Raw genomic sequence first — 18,037 nt, 5'->3', positions numbered from 1 at the left:
TGTTAAAAAGACAAGAAATCTTGGGTTCCAACGGTTTCATATTGCGATTGCAATTATTATGTACTGAATTTTGCTAACGTTCGTGTTTGTGAAGCACTCGCACAAAAGGGAAGAAAAGAGCGATGATCGTGTAGGGCACGTGTACTTGCGAAGGCCGATTTTACGCGAGACTGAAGACAAGTCACGAACTGATAACAGAGAAAGGTCGGTCTCAAATCTCACTGCAAAAACACAATACCAAAATCATCAACTGCTCGTCCGTTCTTAATGAATCAAATTTGACTTATTTTTACATCTCCCTTCTTTTTCGGTGTAATCGGGCTAAAATGAAACTTAGGGTTTATGTTGCTCTTGAAAGCTCAGGCAACGAAATTGTTCAAAAAGACTTAACCATTCGATAAATAGAATCGACGTCAGAAATAAGGAGGAACATTGGGTCGAGTTGAGCATCATCTTTCATGCGAAACTGTAGCCGGTGTTGCTGTTTGTTTTTTTCTTTGCAGAAAGCTCTACAAGAAATTGAGTGTAAAATCTGTACAAGAAATTGAGTGTAAAATCTGTTTCTTTATTTATTTCAGTTTTTTTTTACAGAAAAAAATAACAGTACATGTACTACTGTCAAAGTCACTAACGACACAAGTTACGTGTGAATCAAAAGGTAAGAATATCAATTACATGACTTAAGATACATAACAAAAGCAACAGAGGCGTGAAGTTGGAAGAAAAACATATCATATAGAATTAGATTAAAACGTCATCACAAATCGTGTGTATAACTTCTCTTTTTTTTCCCTTCTGTTTCATAATCCCAATTAAATGGTGTAACATATAGTCAAAAAGGGCCGGCCATCTTTTCAAGCAATGCTTATAATGGCGGCCCTCTGCATAATCGTTTCTTAACTATAAATGTTATTCTTATCACTGCTGCATAGACATGCATATTGTATATTATATTTCTTTCATATCGTTGTTTATGCAAGTCAAACGACTCTGCGTTGAATTTACTTTGTATACTTCCTGCATCTTCATGATTATGTAACTTATGTATACTGATTTGCAGAAAATAAAGTATCTATCAAACAAAAAAAAAAGCCTCGTTTATCGTTTATCGTGTTTATCCGAATTTCTTGAACTGTTTAGTGAAGGAAACTATATTTCTGTTGTCGGTACAATATATTTCTACTTTTTCTTGGGGGGGGGGGGTCATGTTCAATTGATTATTTCGCTTGTAGAATTCTCAAAAGTTAATATTTTGTTGTGTCAAACAGACAAATTCTCTGTCTTTTTTTTCTATTTGCAGAAATTATTTCAGATTCATGTAATTCCACAATACAGCCTGTACAAAGATGATTATGCGGTGAAATTATTTTTAATACTCTGTATAGATATACCTCGGAGATTTATCAGTACCAGGAGTACATTTATCTATTTTTTTTACAACATATAATACTCATAATGCTATATTAAAGACAGAATGTAGTGAGACTTATTGAAAGTTTACAAAAGAGAATTATAACCTCTGAAGAAATGAGAGATAAGATAAGGATTGGCAACCTTTCCAGGAAAATTCGAAAGAGAACAATATAATATATTGACACTATATGCACGCAGGAGGCATAACAAAGCATGTTGTCGCAGTCACATCCACACAGACAAGACTATATAGTTTTAGGTATAGATTGAATTGATCTGCGCGACAGTCAGATAACATTTCCTACCTCTATTCTCTCGTAGTTGTTTTATTTTGATAGTGAGATTACAATTTTAACTGTCAAGAGGCATTAGCCCCTATCCTATTTGAGTTCTGCTATGCTCAAGAGGAGACTGAAGTCTTTTTTATTGCAATCGTATGACTCTACAATACTGAATTAACCTTTTGGCTTTTTTTTATACTAACCTGTTTACTTTGTCCCCTATTCGAAGAATTAACGGTATTTTCCCCCCTGGAGGTTTGCAATGTTGTCATCTATGCCATTTTTTACCCATAGAGTCTAGTAGCTGACTCTCCGTGTGCTACTTCGGTTCATATATCCCTCTTTTTTCTATTTTCTTGTCTTTCTTCAAGGCGTCAAAATTTCGCTTTCCCCAGCAACTATCTTCTGTTTCTCTCGGCATGCTTCTGCCGAAGATCGCTGTTTATGTTTATGTTGTTTCTGTTGTTCTGTTACTGTTTCTGTCTCTTGTTTGCGTTCTTGTCTGCTATTTTGTCTTCAGTTCGTCAGTCTTGTCCATCCCGTTTTGTCCTTTACAACCTTTTCTTTAGTAGTTGTCTTGCTGTCTAGTCCTGTTTTATGTTAGTTCGCGTCTATGTAAATGTATTTATTTGTTAATCTAATTTCTAGTGGGCTTCCAGACTTCTTCCACTTTGTTATCTGTTTGTATATACGACGGTTCAATTTAGGATCTTTTCGTTCATGTTCTTCTCCAGAGGGACCCACATACTACAAGCTCTGTCTTTTTAGTGGGTCCCTCCATTTTTCGCATTTAAAACAACGGTATACATGTATTTCGCTTTGATCACTTATGTTTCTTTCTTGCAATACAATGTATGATTACTTTAGGTCCTCGTTATAATCTTTTTATTTCACTATGTTCTACTTACCTTATTTTCTGTTACAAAATGAAGTGAAACATATGTTTTTTGTTGAAAAATGAAATAAACTTTGAACTTTGAACTTTGAACTATATAAATACACTTAGATTGTAGGCCTACATTTTTATTTGGGTTCTCATGAAAGTGGCAGGCGAGGGTTGCGCTGAGGGAGCGGTCGGAGGGAGTGGGTTGGGATTTGCCACATTGCGAAACGGGAAAGCCATCTCCGCCGTACAATCAATGCAGATAGCCAGCACATTCTCGCGATCCCGGCAACGAGTGATCGACATTATCCTATCATGATCTCATCATGAGATGTCCACAGGTGCCGATACAATCGATACCACATCGAGAGAGGCCCTACCGCGCGGGCGTTTGAATGACGTCCACTTTATATACAGCGTCGTTACCCTCAATACGACAATATCGACTGGACATAGCACACACAGTTTGTGTCGGCATAACAAATCTAAAACTATTATGATCATTACATAATTATCCCATTGGCATGCGTCTTCAATCGACTAAAGAAGGCAACACACCACACACTAATCTTCAACTCAAAGTCATCCCATGCCTGTCCGGTTTACCGCATGAACTACATGTAGGTTCACTGACATGAGAAAAACCCACGTGAACAACACGTTTGTTTACGCAGAAGTTCATATGAAATGAGAGTTGACAATGATGCCAGCATTCATGAAGGGAAATGGAATTGTAAACGATTCCTGTCTTTACAAAATACAGATTGCAATCGGTCAGCCTTGGCAGTCAACCAAGAAGCTGTTCTAGCTCCCACCTCCATTCAGAATAGAAGTAAAAAGGCGGTTGTCGCGCTATCGATCATAGTTGCGTTATAGTACAATGAACCCATTCAGCACATGTCTGACAGTCTCACCTGTACAGACTTTCTCTTTAAAACTTCACTTTAAAGCTTCTTTAAAACTCAATACAAATTTCACTATGTGTTCAGTGAATTATTATATTTAGAACATCTTCCACAAATTGTTCATTGAATCGTTTCAAGAAGGTGGTATGAGATAGGGATTTCTCTTTATTTAGCCACGTGTACCTCATTCCGTTCTCACAGACAGACTCGTACATGCACTAATATGGCAAATTAGCAAAACAAAATCACACTCTTACCGATCTTTTTTTTTTTTTGGTTCTGTTTTATTTTGTTCAGGGTACATCGAATTGTGTACTTGGAGAAAGGGATTAAATTCAACAACAACTAGCGAAGAGTGCGCTGCGCTTAGTCGATAAATTACTTTTTCGTTTAAAAGTTTTCTGCTTGTTGTAAGCACTATAAATATCTGAGCAGGGCTCTTTTTTTATTCAAATTTCGTTCAATGCCACAAAATTCACATTTACAAAAACAAAACAAAACAATATGCAAAGACAAAATGCACTATACACAAACATTGTACTAAATGTGTCAATCTTTCATTATGACTCATTTGACAAAAAAAAAAATATCCAGTTTTTTTTTTTTTTTTTTTTAAACACAAATATATTCTCGCAAAACGGAAACACGATAATTTGCTCAAGGCAATCGGGCACATTCAAGCTTTTTTTTTTTTTGTTGAAAAAAAAAAATCTTTTTTTTTTTGAAAAAAAAATTCTTTTTATTTTCTTTCTGAAGACCGACCAATTAAAAACCAAAAAAAAAAATCCAAAAAAGAAGAATCAAAATAGCTTGACTCGATGCTATGACAACATACACACACAAAAGAATTTAACGTATTTAGGATTTATTTTAAGTCGATTCGTTTGAATTTTTCTCGGTGCAGATCCCCCTCATAATGAGGTTGGATGGGATTTACTACATTTAGAGAACTCTTGAGCATTTATGGCTTGAATCAGGTCTGAAAATGGAGACAAGCAATGCAGTCCAGAAATCCTGGACGTGAAATGGAGACATCCCGATCCTATTCAGCTATTGGCCCATGAAATAGTGATCTCACAAAGGCCCTGAACAGGAGCGCGAGATTAATTACTGCTGTTCTGCTGGTGTTCTCGCGCAGACGGTCGACTGACTCTGGTTCGATTCACCCGCAGGACTGGTACAGTTCTTTGGTTGTCGGTGTGGGGAAGCAGGGACCTGCAGCGCTCGGACTCGCTGAAGTATGTTCTGCCACAGAAAACCATCCCTGGCTCTGAGGCTGGTAGCCATGGTCCTCCTGGCTCCCATGCTGCGGCTGGATGCCACCACATCTGACACATTTCGAAGGAACTTTGTGGGTGTGTCCCGGTCGCTCGGAGAACGAGTCGTCATTATACGGTACGGGGACTTGATGGTAGTCGACCAGGAGGTCGGTGATGAGAACGGAGTGCAGATCATCCTCCGACAAGCCACGGACGGAATCCATCTTGTCCACAGTATGTACGATCCGGAGTTTAATCTCAAGGAATGCAAGTCGACCAAGTCTCAAGAAAAAGTTCAAGATTTCCTGAAACACTTTTGGACGAAATATGCTCCAACATCTGATATGCTGCAGGAAACGCTTCTTCCCAAACGGCAAAGAAAAAGAGCGCGTTCAGGTCAAAACGCATCCGTTCGTACAAACATTGACTTCAGATATATATATAATGCTAGCGAGTCAAGACAGTGCTTTCTCTTACCTTCAAATTATGGGTTGGCTAACGCCCTCCTCCCTCCTCCCCTGCGCGCATTACTGGATGTGACTGGTGCGCGCAAAGAATGCCGGGATATGGAGAGAACCACCGAAGCGCGTTTGATGGAGATGAAGCAGCTGACACCAAGCAACGGGAGGATGGGATTTGAGGACAGGGAGGAGGTGGTGACTACAGGTGCTCTTGATGCAGATGAGGGTGACATGTTGGAGGAGGAGATGGCGGGAGAAAATCGAAACTCGAGAGATCGGCGAGGTATATTCATCATTCCAGGAACGCTCTGGTGTGGAAGTGGAAATATTGCAGAGTAAGTTTGGAAAGATAAGCCTCCAACTTTCAAGTAACTTTCTTTGCCCATTTCTTCTCTTAAAGTATATTTCTCTGCCATTGTCAATTCTCTTCTCTTCCTTTAATTTTCCTTTTCTCCTTCTTCTTCTTCTTCTCTCTCCCTCTCTTTCTCTAACCCCTCTCTTTCTATCTATCTATCTCTCTCTCTCTCCTAGATCTTGCTACAACAATATTGCAAAATGGCGTATAATCACATAAAACTTGGAACCAGTCATCGGCATATATTTGTGAACCAAAGTACCCATTCACCAAAGTTCGGTAATTTGTTTTGGGGAACGAAGAGGTACCCCGAGGTCAATACCAAGCCAACGTTTCTGCTTTCAAATGTATGTTAGTATACTTTACATTACATTGCACTTGTTTTTGTAATTATTGCAGATGACAGAATTTATGTGACATTGAAAAAAAAAAGTGATTTGAACTGAATTGAGGTGGCGCTTGGTAGGGCTTGATTCGCCATTCTTCGACCCCCCCCCCCATCTCTCTCTCTCTATGAATTGATATGTTAGTATACAGGATGATTATATTCAGTGCAAGATCCGCACGTTCAATTTTCTTGATAGTATTTGTCACGGAACCCAACGTGTTCTGTTTTTCCTCGCAGCACTTACAATGATCTAGGTGAGCACAAATCGACGGACGAATGCTGCCGAGAGCACGACCACTGTCCGTACACCATCTCCAGCTGGGAGAGCCGATTCAGCATTTTCAATCACCGCCTCTACACCCTCAGCGATTGCGACTGCGATCAAAGGTGAGCCCGGAATCCATCACGTATAGCACCCAGGCGATTTGGACTTCTATCATATGCACCTGCTAGTTTTCGAACTCAACCCAATTCAAGCTGAGTTGGCTTGGGCTGGTGCTCCGGTTTGGTCCCGTTGAAGGGTTTTAAAACTTTCTTAAACTCCCCCTATATGAATATTCCGCATTGCCACTGACCTTCAATATTTAGCCTCCACGATTCTTTCCTCTCTCACAGTATTGACCTCTTTAAAGTTTTGAAAAGACTATCATCCCTCTTGTCTACCTTAACAAAGTTGGCACCATCATGACACAATCAAGAAGCAATATGTTGATTCAGACGATGCGAGTGAAGAGGAGATTCAACTATCCCGTATTTTCTTTGATATTGTTACAATCTTGCTCGTAATCAAACCAAGACGATTTCACCTCTTATGAACGTATCCATTTGACAAATTGATAATGAATCTTCAGTACAATTTTGGTTTACTTTCACCATTTGACCACCCCGCTATGCCTGCGACCGGTTGTATTCTATATACATGATATACGACAGAATACCATGAATTTCGACGTTGGTTTGATTGTTATGGACAAATGCACCAAATATCAGTTATGGTTCCTTCACTAAATTATTGACATCCACTGTATAGAATCCAGCGATGATAACACCTGATATTTTTGTAAACCTTTCTCAAGGCGCGCATTAGTTCTGTATAACGAGCTTATTTTGGTTCCGTGGCTGTCGTATTATGATTGTATTGCTGATCAAATTCTGCCTGATATGTGTTCAGAAAAATTGCAAACCGAAATGAGGTAAGAGGATTATAGCCTTATTGTCCTGATAGTTTATATTGTGTATAGGATTCTTAAGAGTCTTTCTTTGTCATCCAAAAGATCCCCAGAGGGTCATGGATAGCCATAGATGCAAGTATCAGTAGTCCTTGTCCCCGACTTGCGAGCACAATAAGGATCTTGAAGATGAAGCAATTAGAGCTGAAGAGTGCGGCTATTGAGCCATGATGGCAACCCGTATACCTACAAAGCCTCACAGAGTTTTCGCGAAATGAAACTGACTGAAAGGCCCATTTACACCGAGCACGACAACGGCAACGGCCCGGGGTTTTATTTTTGTTTTGCTATGGGGCGTCAAAAGAAACCGTGTCTGGTTCTGTTACCATCACCTCCCCACTAATAATCTTGTTACAAAATAAATTGCAACTGGCGATTTCGTTGCTCTTGATTTTGACATAAGAATAACTTTCTTGGCGACTTTTTTTTTAACAGAACCAAACATGATTCCATTTGCAAAAAAAAAAAAAAAAATGGCCGTTGTCGTTATTGTGCTCGGTGTAAACGCACCCTAATACTGTCCACTGGCGTTCAGTTTTATTACTTCGTGGTGAAGAAGATGAGGCTATAGGCTCCTCCTTCAGTTAGAGCAGGGAGATGTAGATTCCTGCTCCCTGCAAACTCCTTGTTTTGTTTTGTTTTTAGCTCCTTTTTATGAGAGTGTGATGTGTAGAAGATGTGGAAGTACATTTTTAATCGGCGGTGTTAGGGTATAAGAAGTATGGCTGGGCCCTTTGAAAGAGACAGTGCTTTATACGCTTATGTAGTTACCCTGGGCCTTGGTACATAATACCTTATTTGTTATTCCCGAAGATGGTATTTTTAGTAACTGTCACGCCAAGATCTCACTAATGCCAACAGGTATTAGGTATCTAGAAATCATTAAGTTTTTTTTTTTTGTAATGTACGAGGAGATCATGCTAATGATTATGATGTTGACGACGATGATAATGGTAATGAAGTTGATGATTATTATGATGACAATGATGACAATAGTAACAATGAAAGTGATGGTAAAACAATAAACAAAACAATGGCAATAAAAGCTAATGATATTTATGGCAATGATAGTGTTAACAATGATAATCATTTCCCCAAAGCACGATATACAAAACGTTTTAAAGCGAATAACTCAACACGTAGACGCTATATACCAATTGTAATACGACCCGTAGACGTGGATATATATTTTTTTAAAGGTATTGTAGTATGATAAGCGCATGCCACTTCCATTTCCACCTCCCTGCTTGCATGAAGGCGATACAGTAAAAACAAAAGCAGCAGAAAAAATAAGAGTAATGCAGTCAAAATGTTAAAAAGGTGGTATAGTTTTGTTTGAGATGGGTTTGAAAATATAACTTTTTGCAAGATGGTTAGAAACCACTTAAGAAATATCAATTCTAAGAGAAATTCAAAAAAGAGCTTTTAAGAAGGAGGGCATTACAAATGGGCCATCTAAAGCACTGAACCATGCATGAGATCGGGGAAACTATTCTTTGGAAAGTAGAGTAGGCCGTTCCATATAATAATTATGATCCATAGCCTCTTTCCTTTCTCTCTTTTTTTTTCCTCACAACTCTTCACATCTCTCTCACAGATTTGAGATCTCCCGCGTCTTTTTCTTTCACTCCCTCTTTATCCCTCTTTCAGTTTGCCAGTAATATTATGTACAATTTGTCTTATTCATTCTTTCTCTGATAGGACTTGTCTTTCTTGACATTGTCCCTCTTTTTTCTCTCTCTCAGTCTCCTCATCTATTGTATCTTTTTGTGATTTTCCCCGAGATATAATAGGTTTTCTATTTTTGTTCAGGTTTGATTATACGAGCTTTAGAGCAGTTTAGTAGGTAAATTGTGGGTAATGGATGGGCCTACTCAATATGATCTGACACTACAACAAAGCCCACGTCATGGGGTTATCATTTCCTGCCTGAGCGAATTTTCCCCCCTCCCACGGGCCAAAATGTTTAACGTGTCGAATGAACTGCAACGTCTCGGTCAAAGCGCCTGTGATTATGGAGATGGAATTTGGTTTGTCCCGCTGGGCTGTTCCATCGTTGTCCGTCTTTGCCTGCTGTTATACACAGTAATTTTTACAAACTCTTCCGGCAAAAGTACTTTTTTTTTCAGTTCACGTATAATAAGGGATGTGTTTAACTTCTCCCCTATTGCATATTAAATTGTCCTATTCCCTCTTCCCAGATCTCCCTTTTCCTCACCCTTTTTTCCATCTTATTCTTTTTATCTTTTATCTTTTCTTCTAATCCACTTCTTCATTCACCTTCACCTTTTAAAAATCTTTATCCATCATGTTTTTGTTTTTTGTTTTTTGGTCGTCCTCTTCTCTCTTCCCTCTTCTTGTCTTCTGCATTGTTTCTTCTTCCTTGATACCTCATCCCCAGCCCCTCCTATATCTGCGGAGTCTATAAATTTACAACCTGCTCACCCATGGCGATTCGGGGTCATCACACGAGACCACACTCACGAGTCACACAGTCTACGACTTCGACAATGAAAAATGTCCATGAGTCATACAGCCCATGAGTTTGACGCTCGAAAAATGAGGTCCATGCGTTCGACACTACCTCTATGATATAGGTAAAAACAGCCCACGAATTCGACATTACAGCACGGGGCTTAACGTGTCGGTATCGTGGGCCTCGGTTTGCTTCATGGGCTGTATGACTCATGGGCTGTATAATGATTCGTGGGTGTCGAACTCGTGACGTGCATCCGGTCATTCAGTTTAGGCAGGGAGGTGGGAGTTCCCCTCTCCCTGGTTTAGGTCTACTCAGAGGCCCTCTTACATGTCTTAAGAGAATTTTACAGTTTTAACCCTAAAAAAAATGTAGGTATTTTCTGAATTAGCCGGATCAAAAATAATCATAGTCCCCCTGAAGTTAAAAGAAAGTAAGCCTCTAAATGAGGTGTAGTTGGGAAAAATCACCATCATTAGTTCTTACCAAGATGGCTTTGTTAATCTTTACACGGCTCCTCTCCGATTTTCTTTTTTTAATCATTATTATCTCTTCTACGATAAAGTGTTGGGGCTTGGTGATGGATTGCATTCATAGTTGTAAGGTTGTGGAAAATAAATGTGAAACTTGAAACCTGTAAAACTTTTTTTTTTTTTTGTAATTCCAACGCACTCACGACACTTTCACATCATTCTCTCTATGACAGCACGAATGTAAACGCAAAAACTATGGAAGATAACAGCGTGATTCTGCGTCCTGCTTGACGGAGCAACTTGCACAAGAATCAAACTCACAATATTCAGTTTCCGTGGGAAATAGTTGGAACGTAACTGTTCAGCCTCGAGTATAAGAACTAGTACATTGAATTACAGGTTTATTACGGGAAATATGGTGACCCTCGCCCCACGATTCCTGGGCCCAGTGGGCCCCGTTTCATGAAACTTGTTATCAGTAACAACTGCCACATTTCTATGACAAATTTGCTCTCAGCCAATCACATGCAAGGATTTCAGTAGCTTATAACGACTATTGTAACTTGTTATTGATAACAAGTTTCATGAAACGGGGCCCTGGTGAAATCCTTGAACGAAAAAAGCTAGGAAGCTTTAATAGTCCACCTGTAAGCCTATAATATTATTGTAATTGCCTTGCGTTCTACGGAATGAACTTAAATAACGGCTCACCTATATTGATGGAATATTTTATAACGTAGTCCGGGTACGTTTATGTATTTACTTGTTTGTTTGTTTGTTTGTTTGTTTGTTTGTTTCCGGGGATTTAGCTTTGCCTTTATACAGAGATATCCAAAGCTTAATGACACACCCACTCTTTGCTTATGTAGAACGCTTACTTTATTCAGTCGAGTGTTATTGCATTTAACCATCAGCACTTGCACCCATCGGCAGGATCGAGGAATAGTATTATTCATTCAAAGTATTCGTTTTGTTTTGGGTAAACTGCGTGATATAGCTGAGTTTCGATCCAATATGTATGAATCTGAGAAACTTCGCGGCTTGTCCTTTACTTCATACATGTATTGCATCATGTTAGTCTCGCCAAAAGACTTGGGTATAAGATGAGAATGACTTTATGTGTGAGTGTATTGGATGGCTTCTACGATCCTCTTTTCTTTTCGATTAATTTGCCGTATCATATACTGAAGAATTTGACCTCTGAACTGGTCAAGAGCCGTTTTGAAACACTCTAAATTAGTTCATCATGAAACAGAACAAAACAAAACGTACCAGTGATAACTCATTATTATTTTGTTACATCCCAACAAGGAAATTTATCGTTGTTTTGATTGAAAAATATCCCATGTTTTAATTATTTTAAGCAGAGTGTGTATTCGCACATATCTCAAATCAACAAGAACGGAGTTAATTCGTTTTGTGATGGAACTCTCATGAAGGCAGCGGAATTAGAATTAGGTCCAACGTCCACTTTTATTCAGTCAAGCTGTCAGCCATCCGAGGTCAATCTACCTCAGAGAAGGTCACTGTGTAGATCAAGGTCATACAGCAAAACAGAAACCTCTAGCAAAATCGGACTTTTTTCACTAAAGACGTAATCATATCGATCTGGAGTTTCTTTTCGGTATCTTAACCCGTACTCCATTGCATTAAGAAAAATGACATCCTACATTCACTAAAAGCAGCTACTTTCATTTCGTGGCTGCGACGCCCGGCTGGGACGTTCGTTGATTGATTTTATTTTCTCTATTTTTAAAACAATCATACTGGTATATACACAATCTACATAGTAGTGTCTGCACAGGGATGACTGTTTGGCAAAGTTGAAAAACGTGTATTATTATTCACAGTCATAGTAAGACCATGGCCTCGTTGGTATAAGCTTTGCGTTCAAACTCGACTCGGAAAATCAAAAACACGTCCAAATCGCACGCAGGTCGGTTCCTAAAATGACTTGCGTTTAATCTCAAAATGCGTAAATTTAGTCCCAAGTCGAGTTGCTATCAAAGGAACCCATCGATGAAGGCTGGCGATACTTAGATAGTAGCCATATCATTATTACTAGTGCCATTCCCCCTTTTTTTGGGGGGGGGGGGTGGCTAAAAAACAAAACATATACCTTTCCCCTCAGAGGAGACGTGCGGGGATGTGTAGGGACTCAGGGAGGATCAAATCCGGTGTACTTATTTTGGGGAGCGCATTTCATTTTGATTTTCATTTCTTTTCATCTATTTTATTTCCAACACAGTATGATATTATGAAACGATTCATGGCACTTGATACCGTGATACCAGCAGGTACTGTATAATATATCATGGCTCGATACTAACCTTTTTTCTCCTCTGGTGGCTCTTTCGGGAAATACAATCATAGTAATCTATCTTAAATTCTATAAGTTGCCTGACTGGGCCACCAAAATGTATGCTTTTGGAAATGTTGGCGACCATATATAATATATATATATATATATATATATATATATATATATATATATATATATATATATATATATATATATATATAAAGATATAGATATAGATATATATATATATATATATATATATATATATATATATATATATATATATATATATATATATATTGTGGTTTGATGTGCCTCAGACACCTGGCTATTGCCAATATCGAGCCCTGTAACTTCTCCGTGGGCTCGTAAACAGTATTCCTACCATAAAATATAGGTTTTGCATTAAACTAAGACATTACAGCTATTCATGTCTGGAAGAAATCCTTCTTGTAAGCATTCTTATACCACCCGAATGTCATGTTTGGTTTTAGTGTATTTCGTTCGACTATGTGCGTTGTGGTTTTACCTTGATCATCGATTACGATGTAAATGAAATCGCGTGTGCTAAGTTATCACACCGTGTGTTGTAATATCATTATCAATAACCGGAAAGAGGTGGGCGTTTCCTTCCAATGGTACCTCGAAACCACAGTTTGAATTGCTGTCATCTTTGTGTGTGTGTGTGTGTGGGGGGGGGTGTTTGTTTTGTTTGTGCTTCCCCCCCCCCCCCCGGAAACCATAACCCAAATAAAAGAGCAATGTGGATTGAGTGAAAGCAGCATCATTATACACATCAGTAAAAGTTTGAGGAAAATCAGACTATCGATGCAAAAGTTATTTTTTTAACGTGTTGGTGTAGTAATGACTGGATAAGGAGACTACTAGGGTTCATGACGTCATTTGTGGACAACAATATGAAGAAATCTTGATACTGACATAATTATGTTAATGGTAGTAATTATTCCCCCTGCTTTCTGAAAGCGGTAAGTCAAATGCTCTTTCATTACGCAGTAGAAATGTGACAGCATGTTGAATTTTCTTAATATTTTCTTTATATTGTCCACACATGATGTCATAAACTCAAGACCCTTGTCCAATAGTTCGAACACCAAAGCTTTAAAAAATCATAACTTTTGCATCGACTGTCCGATTTTCCTCAAACTTTCACTAATGTGTTTTACTAATGTTGCTGCTTTCACTCAATCCACATTTCCCTTTGGGTTTTGGTTTACTTTAAATTCTGATAAGACTAAGCTTTGTTTATGTCTGTCAACCTGTTTCGGTTCTATATCAATTAAACAGCATATACTCAAGTGTTTTCATGGCAACTAAAAAGTCTGTGCCATATTTCGAGTGTAAGACAACGACGCAAAATATTGGGTCATCATCAGAATTATGTGGAATTTGAACAATGAATTTCATTGATGTTGTTTCTGTCATGATCGTTATTGATTTCTGACAGGACATAGATAGAATATTTGCTCGCTTTTGTTTGGCTTGTTGTCTATCCAGAAAAGGTCACAGTACTTATAATTTGAAGTTAGTGCAACCAGTGTTTACTTCCGCTGCGGCTGCAGCTGAATTCTGTTATTCTGAAATCTGTTATTTTCGGAAATATATTCAAAGCCATTCTGACGTAAATAGACCTATGCACTGCATTACAATTTAACAATAATTATTATGCGTGACAAAATACTAGATCAACCTTGTAACAGTTACACATTAAGCAACGCCCCTTCCTTTCTCTCTCCAACTCCCTCTCTCTCTCTCCCTCTCTCTCCAACTCCCCCCCCCCCCCGCTCTCTCTCTCTCTCCCCCCCCCCCCCTTTTTCTGATGTGTCAACTGCTTGTGCTATGGTAGCCTGGTTATAGCTTGGTATCCAGACGTTTGTTTGTTTACATGTCTGTCTGTTTTGGTGTTGGTTCTGTGCGAATCCTGCCGTCCAGATTACACCCTCCACGACTGCTGTCCACACTGATACGCCCAGGTTAAAGGAAATCAAATCCCAAAGAGAAATGTGGAATGAGTGAGAGCAGCAACATTAGTAGAACACATCAATGAAAGTTTGAGGAAAATCGGACAGTCGATGTCGATTGTTGAAGTTTTGGTGTTGGAACCGTTATGAATGAGGAGACTACTAGAGGTTATGGACAACAATATAAAAAAAAAACAACATAAAGGGGATTCCACCAAACTTCACTTTTCTAGCGTTATGAAAGAGCACTTGACTAACACCCCCCCCCCCCCAAAAAAAAAAAAAACTTTTCATGAAAATCACACATTTCATCAACTTGATACTGATTAAGAACACACTTATTTATACTGGCCCAACTTATTTGAGTTTTCTGAATAATTATATTAAAAAATGCCCCCTCCATATATTCATTTAAAAGGAGATTAAGATTTTTTTTATTGCAATTTTATGATCCCACAGAATTGAACTAGCCTGTTGGCTTATCTTAATTCCTTTTCGAAGAACTTGGATTACAAATAATATACTGTCACGTATTTTCTCGTCCCTGTTGTCCTGAGACACTTACAGAGTATATTTTATTTTATTTATATTACTTCTGCATCTGTTTCTCTCTATTTTTCTATATTTCCGTATCGTTTTCAGGCATCCCATTATTTTTTCGATATAATTCTGTCGAGGATCGCTGGATCTGTTTTGCCTTTCTGTACGTTGTATTGTCTTCCTGTTATGTTAGTCTTGTCTCGTTCTGTCTTGTCTTTTAGTCCCCCTTTATTAGTTTTGTCGTCCCAGTCTCGTTTAATGTTTATTCGCCTGTGTATGTGTGTCTGTCTGTCTTCTTAGTGGGCTTCCAGACATTTTTTTCTGACTTTATTCCCAGACTTTTTCCACCAGTTCACTTTCTATTAACATTCTGTACCTGAGGGGCCCACATTCTACAAGCATTGTCTTTTTAGTGGGTCCCTCCATTTTTCGATGTTTTGCGTATTGTTGTATCGTCTTTATCACTTCAGTCAGTCAATTTTCATTACAACGTATTTGTTACCCCATTCCACAATTATATTTTTCTCAATTTACTTTGTTTTGATTATGCAACCTTTTTCTCTGTTACCAAAGAAAGTGAAATGTTTGTTCTTTTCGAAAAATGAAATAAAGTTTGAATTGAATTGAATTGAATTGAATATGTTAAGTCTGATAGCAATATCCCCCCCTGCTTTCTGAAAGCGATTAGTCAAGTGATCTTTCATTATGCTAGAAAAGTGAATTTTTTATGGAATTCCCTTTATATTTTCTTTATGTATTGTCGTTCACACATAAATCCCCGTCATAACCTCTAGTAGTCTCCTCATCCAGCGGTTCCAACACCGAAACTTTGTACGATTTTCCTTGAAGTCAGACCTGTTAAAGATTAATTTTGATCGAAAGAGATCGAATTGAAAGTGGTGAGGAAATGATGTCATCTCCCGGCATTCAATGTTAAGTGGATCAACTGTCTTCGCTCGAGTGCTGTATATGAACCATCGAAACTCTCACAAATATACGTTCGTCAACATGTCACAGTGTTGAGGAATCGGTTTATGGAGGGCGCTCCTGCAGTTTGTTTAACTTTATTTGGTACATCAGCAACTTTCTACCGGTTTGCATGAGAAAAAAAAAAAAGATCGTTGTTTTAAGAGATCGCGATCAAGCTTATGTTCGGAATTATAGTGTATAGGAAGCTGACCAGACGGGAACAGCGAAAACATCCAAAAAGAAATACCATTCCTTCGCGACAATGGATGGTTTGGGCGTTCGGGAAATTATGACCTTGGAAAATGAAAGATCCTCATCACTATACAAGCATTGACACTTTACCGTAAAAACGAAGGACAGTATGATATATTTCGTCGAAGTGTGTGTTTGTTTTGACCGGCCGCTTGAAAGGCGGTTATTAGTAAATGCCTTGCTTGTAAGAAAGCAATAATACGAGGGAATGACCTTTTTTTCTCCAATGAGTAAGACAGAGTTTTGTTAGCGCGATATATATGAACACATCAGGAGAAGTTGTGTTCTGAAGAATCAGGATAAACAAAGATATTAAAGATGGTAACAAAGTTGTTCCACTGGGACAAAGAAATTTTTTTTTTTTTTTTAAATCTGGTACTTGATTATGTAAGATATCTATACGCTTTTTTCGTTCTTTGTCCTGTAAAAACAAATTATAATTGATATAAGTTTAATATGTGCCCTATTTGTCAGAAAATAAAAAGTGTCGAAATACTGATAAATGAGTGTTTACTTTCGTAACACATCATCAGCCAATTTTTCAGTTTCATTTTAGTTTAGTTTCGGCTTGCTTATTTGTCCACTTAGACAATGATAAATAAAATAGTAATAGATCGACAGCAATATATCTATGATATATCAGTGTAACTTAACTTACTCATAACGTATATAGACATACAGGTATACATTGTACGTGTAAACATTCACATTTCGTTGCCATATTTGCTCAGTTTGCTTATCTTCTCGCGCTATTTTTGTTTATCTTTCTCTGCTTATCTATTTTGCGATTTCCTCTCACCACCAGAAGTAATTGATCGAAAGTTAGAACTCTTTGCCACGTACGATTCGACAACCAGAATCAGAAATTCAGTATGGCAGAACAACCACACGTTGTATCGATGCTGCATGCGGTTGGCAGCTCACGTTAATTGTTAAATTAATAAAGGGAGCGTATAATTTTGGTTGAGACCTAACTTCAGGTTTCAAATATTTTTGGTGAGATAATGAGAAACCTCTAATGAAATATGAAAGAGTATGAAATTCCCAGAGGGATTCAACGTTTATTTGTTGAAAATAGGTTTTGAAATGGCTGAGATATATAAAAAAGAGCATTCCTAATAAAAGGTGGACCAACCTTTTGTTAGGATCGCTTTGTTTTACTTTGTTTTTGGATGTCTCAACGATTCCAAAACTGATTTTCATCTGATATAATTTGAATTCCTCTTAAGATGGTATGCTCTGTACTATTTCATAAGTGGTTTCTTGGTATCTCGCAAAAAGTTAAAAGCCCAGTTTTTATCTCCACCAATATTATACAATACCTTTCATACTTTCCGATCGACTCTGATCACTCTGTTTGGTTTTTTGCTTAGTTTTTCACTGTCCTGTTTTTGTTTTCGCACCAGATTCCGTGATTGTCTGCTGGGAGTGAACACCAGCGTGTCTCGAACCGTGGGCTCTGCCTACTTCAATCTCCTCGGCTGTGCCTGCTTCCAGCTGGAGGAAGAAGAAAGGTGCGTTGCATGGTCCTGGTGGTCGTGGGACTCGTGTTCTAGATACCAGAGAATCAAACGAGCCATCGTCAAAGCAATTGGACCGGTCCTGGACTTTCTGTCGTAGGTTATCGTTGCATGCAGGATGGATCCAGGAATACCATAAAGGGGAGGCGCCTTTACAAAATTAAAGGGGGTGCATAAGCCCCACATTTTTTCTTTGTATTTCTTTTGTTTTAACAAAAAATAAAGAGGGGGCGTGCACCCAGTGCGCCCCAATCGGGATCCGCCATAGTCTATAGCTTCTGGACTCTTTTTACTAGTAACGGTGATTCAGTGTACGCGACAAGCCGTATGAGGGCGGGACACCCGAGGATTG

The 18,037-nt window shown here is 38.5% G+C and overlaps 2 protein-coding genes across 2 annotated transcripts in view; one reads left to right on the top strand and one right to left on the bottom strand.

Moving 5' to 3' along the window:
• Positions 1-4,744, bottom strand: part of LOC140227945 (uncharacterized) — a 30,657-nt gene extending 25,913 nt beyond the window's left edge. Inside the window, exon 1 of the mRNA XM_072308329.1 lies at positions 4,594-4,744. Within this exon, the coding sequence (XP_072164430.1) occupies positions 4,594-4,744 (151 nt within the window). The remainder of the gene's footprint in view (positions 1-4,593) is intronic.
• A 23-nt stretch (positions 4,745-4,767) lies between these two features.
• LOC140227944 (uncharacterized) lies at positions 4,768-17,785 on the top strand. The gene is made up of 3 exons (XM_072308327.1): positions 4,768-5,537; positions 6,183-6,332; positions 17,572-17,785. The coding sequence occupies exons 1-3, from the start codon at positions 4,768-4,770 to the stop codon at positions 17,783-17,785; spliced, it is 1,134 nt and encodes a 377-aa protein (XP_072164428.1).
• Positions 17,786-18,037: the final 252 nt, after the last annotated feature.

Source organism: Diadema setosum, chromosome 4 (genome assembly GCF_964275005.1).
Source record: "Diadema setosum chromosome 4, eeDiaSeto1, whole genome shotgun sequence".
NCBI lineage: Eukaryota > Metazoa > Echinodermata > Echinoidea > Diadematoida > Diadematidae > Diadema > Diadema setosum.
This window is presented reverse-complemented; position numbering and strand designations above follow the sequence as displayed.

Excerpts from the sequence above, each read along its gene's own strand:
- LOC140227944 (XM_072308327.1), top strand. The coding sequence starts at position 4,768 with ATGGTCCTCCTGGCTCCCATGCTGCGGCTGGATGCCACCACATCTGAC. Across the intron at positions 5,538-6,182 it reads GGAAGTGGAAATATTGCAGA|CACTTACAATGATCTAGGTG; the intron begins GTAAGTTTGGAA and ends TTTTCCTCGCAG. Across the intron at positions 6,333-17,571 it reads GATTGCGACTGCGATCAAAG|ATTCCGTGATTGTCTGCTGG; the intron begins GTGAGCCCGGAA and ends TTTTCGCACCAG.